General features: G+C 34.2%; 1 pseudogene across 1 annotated transcript in view; it reads right to left on the bottom strand.

The window, feature by feature from the left end:
- TEOVI_000847300:pseudogene overlaps positions 1-455 on the bottom strand; it is a 726-nt pseudogene extending 271 nt beyond the window's left edge. Inside the window, 5 exon segments of the mRNA in view lie at positions 1-47; positions 49-126; positions 129-215; positions 218-421; positions 423-455. The exon segment at positions 1-47 is cut by the window's left edge and continues 271 nt beyond it. Coding sequence covers positions 1-47; positions 49-126; positions 129-215; positions 218-421; positions 423-455 — 449 coding nt within the window.
- Between the last annotated feature and the right edge of the window lie 687 nt (positions 456-1,142).

Raw genomic sequence — 1,142 nt, 5'->3', positions numbered from 1 at the left:
AAAAAAAAAAGAGGGGAAATAACAACTGCGTGCGTGGGAAAAGGAGAAAAAAAAAACGAAAACGGAAATAAACCCAAAGGAGGAGGGAAGGGAGGGAAGGGAGTGAAGGGAGTGGAAAAAAAAAACAAAAAACAAAAAAGAAAGGAAGTACGAGGGAACAATAACAACGTGAAACGAAACATATCAATCACGACCAAACCAAAATAAAAGAAAAGGAAAAAAAACAGAAATATGTAAACCGATACACTTTTTTTTTCCTTTTCTTTTCTTTTATTTTGTCTTTTATTTTATTTTTTCTTTTTGGTTCGAATAATGTGATGTGAGTCGCTACACCTCGCAACCGAAGCGCCCGTGTCCCTTCCGTTGCTTTTAAACTGCCTGCATCACACAATCCCCTCCTTTTTCTTTCTTTTTTTTTTAAAAATTTTCCGGCCGCAGTTGCAGTACAAACTCATTCAACCGATGCCTTTGTATTTCTGTTATTTTTGCTGCTCACTACAATACCACAAACGCGCAGGCATTTATAAATATATAAACAAGTGCTGCTGGGATGCCAAAGAAAAAACAAACGAACAAAAGAATGAAAGAATGAATGAATGACGGGAAAAGGACTGCAGGATAACTAAAAGAGGAGGAGGGAAAAAAAAAAAGTAACGCAAATATAAACATAAAAACAGAAAAAAAAAACAGAAAAAAAAAACAGAAAAAAGACAGAAAAAGAAAAAGAAAAAAAAGATAATGGAAAACAAACAAAAAAAACAAGATGAGGAAAAATATACACACATATAAGTACATGTGCGCGCCTGCATGAAACGTACACCGTATTCCATACTTTACCGCACGGTAGCTCTTTCCCCCTCTTGATGTTTCATTTATTATTCTTATTATTTTTTGTTTACTTTTCATCTTTTGGATACTGTTACTGATATTGTTATTATTATTATTATTGTCTTTGTTGTTGTTTTTGTCGTTGTTTTTTGGAGGAGGGGGTTTCATACCATCCTCTTTTCATCTCCCCTGCCTGCAGCCTTGTAAAGATGAACTGTAAAAAAAAAAACAAAACGAAGAAGAACAAGAGGTTATTAAACCCCTTTTTCACTTTTTCATTTCATTCTATTTATTTCTTTCTCCCCCTCTCCTCC

Source organism: Trypanosoma equiperdum (genome assembly GCF_001457755.1).
Source record: "Trypanosoma equiperdum strain OVI genome assembly, contig: ctg_1940, whole genome shotgun sequence".
Classification (NCBI taxonomy): Eukaryota; Euglenozoa; class Kinetoplastea; order Trypanosomatida; family Trypanosomatidae; genus Trypanosoma; species Trypanosoma equiperdum.
The sequence above is the reverse complement of the archived record's forward strand: the minus strand, read 5'-3'. Positions and strand labels throughout refer to the sequence as shown.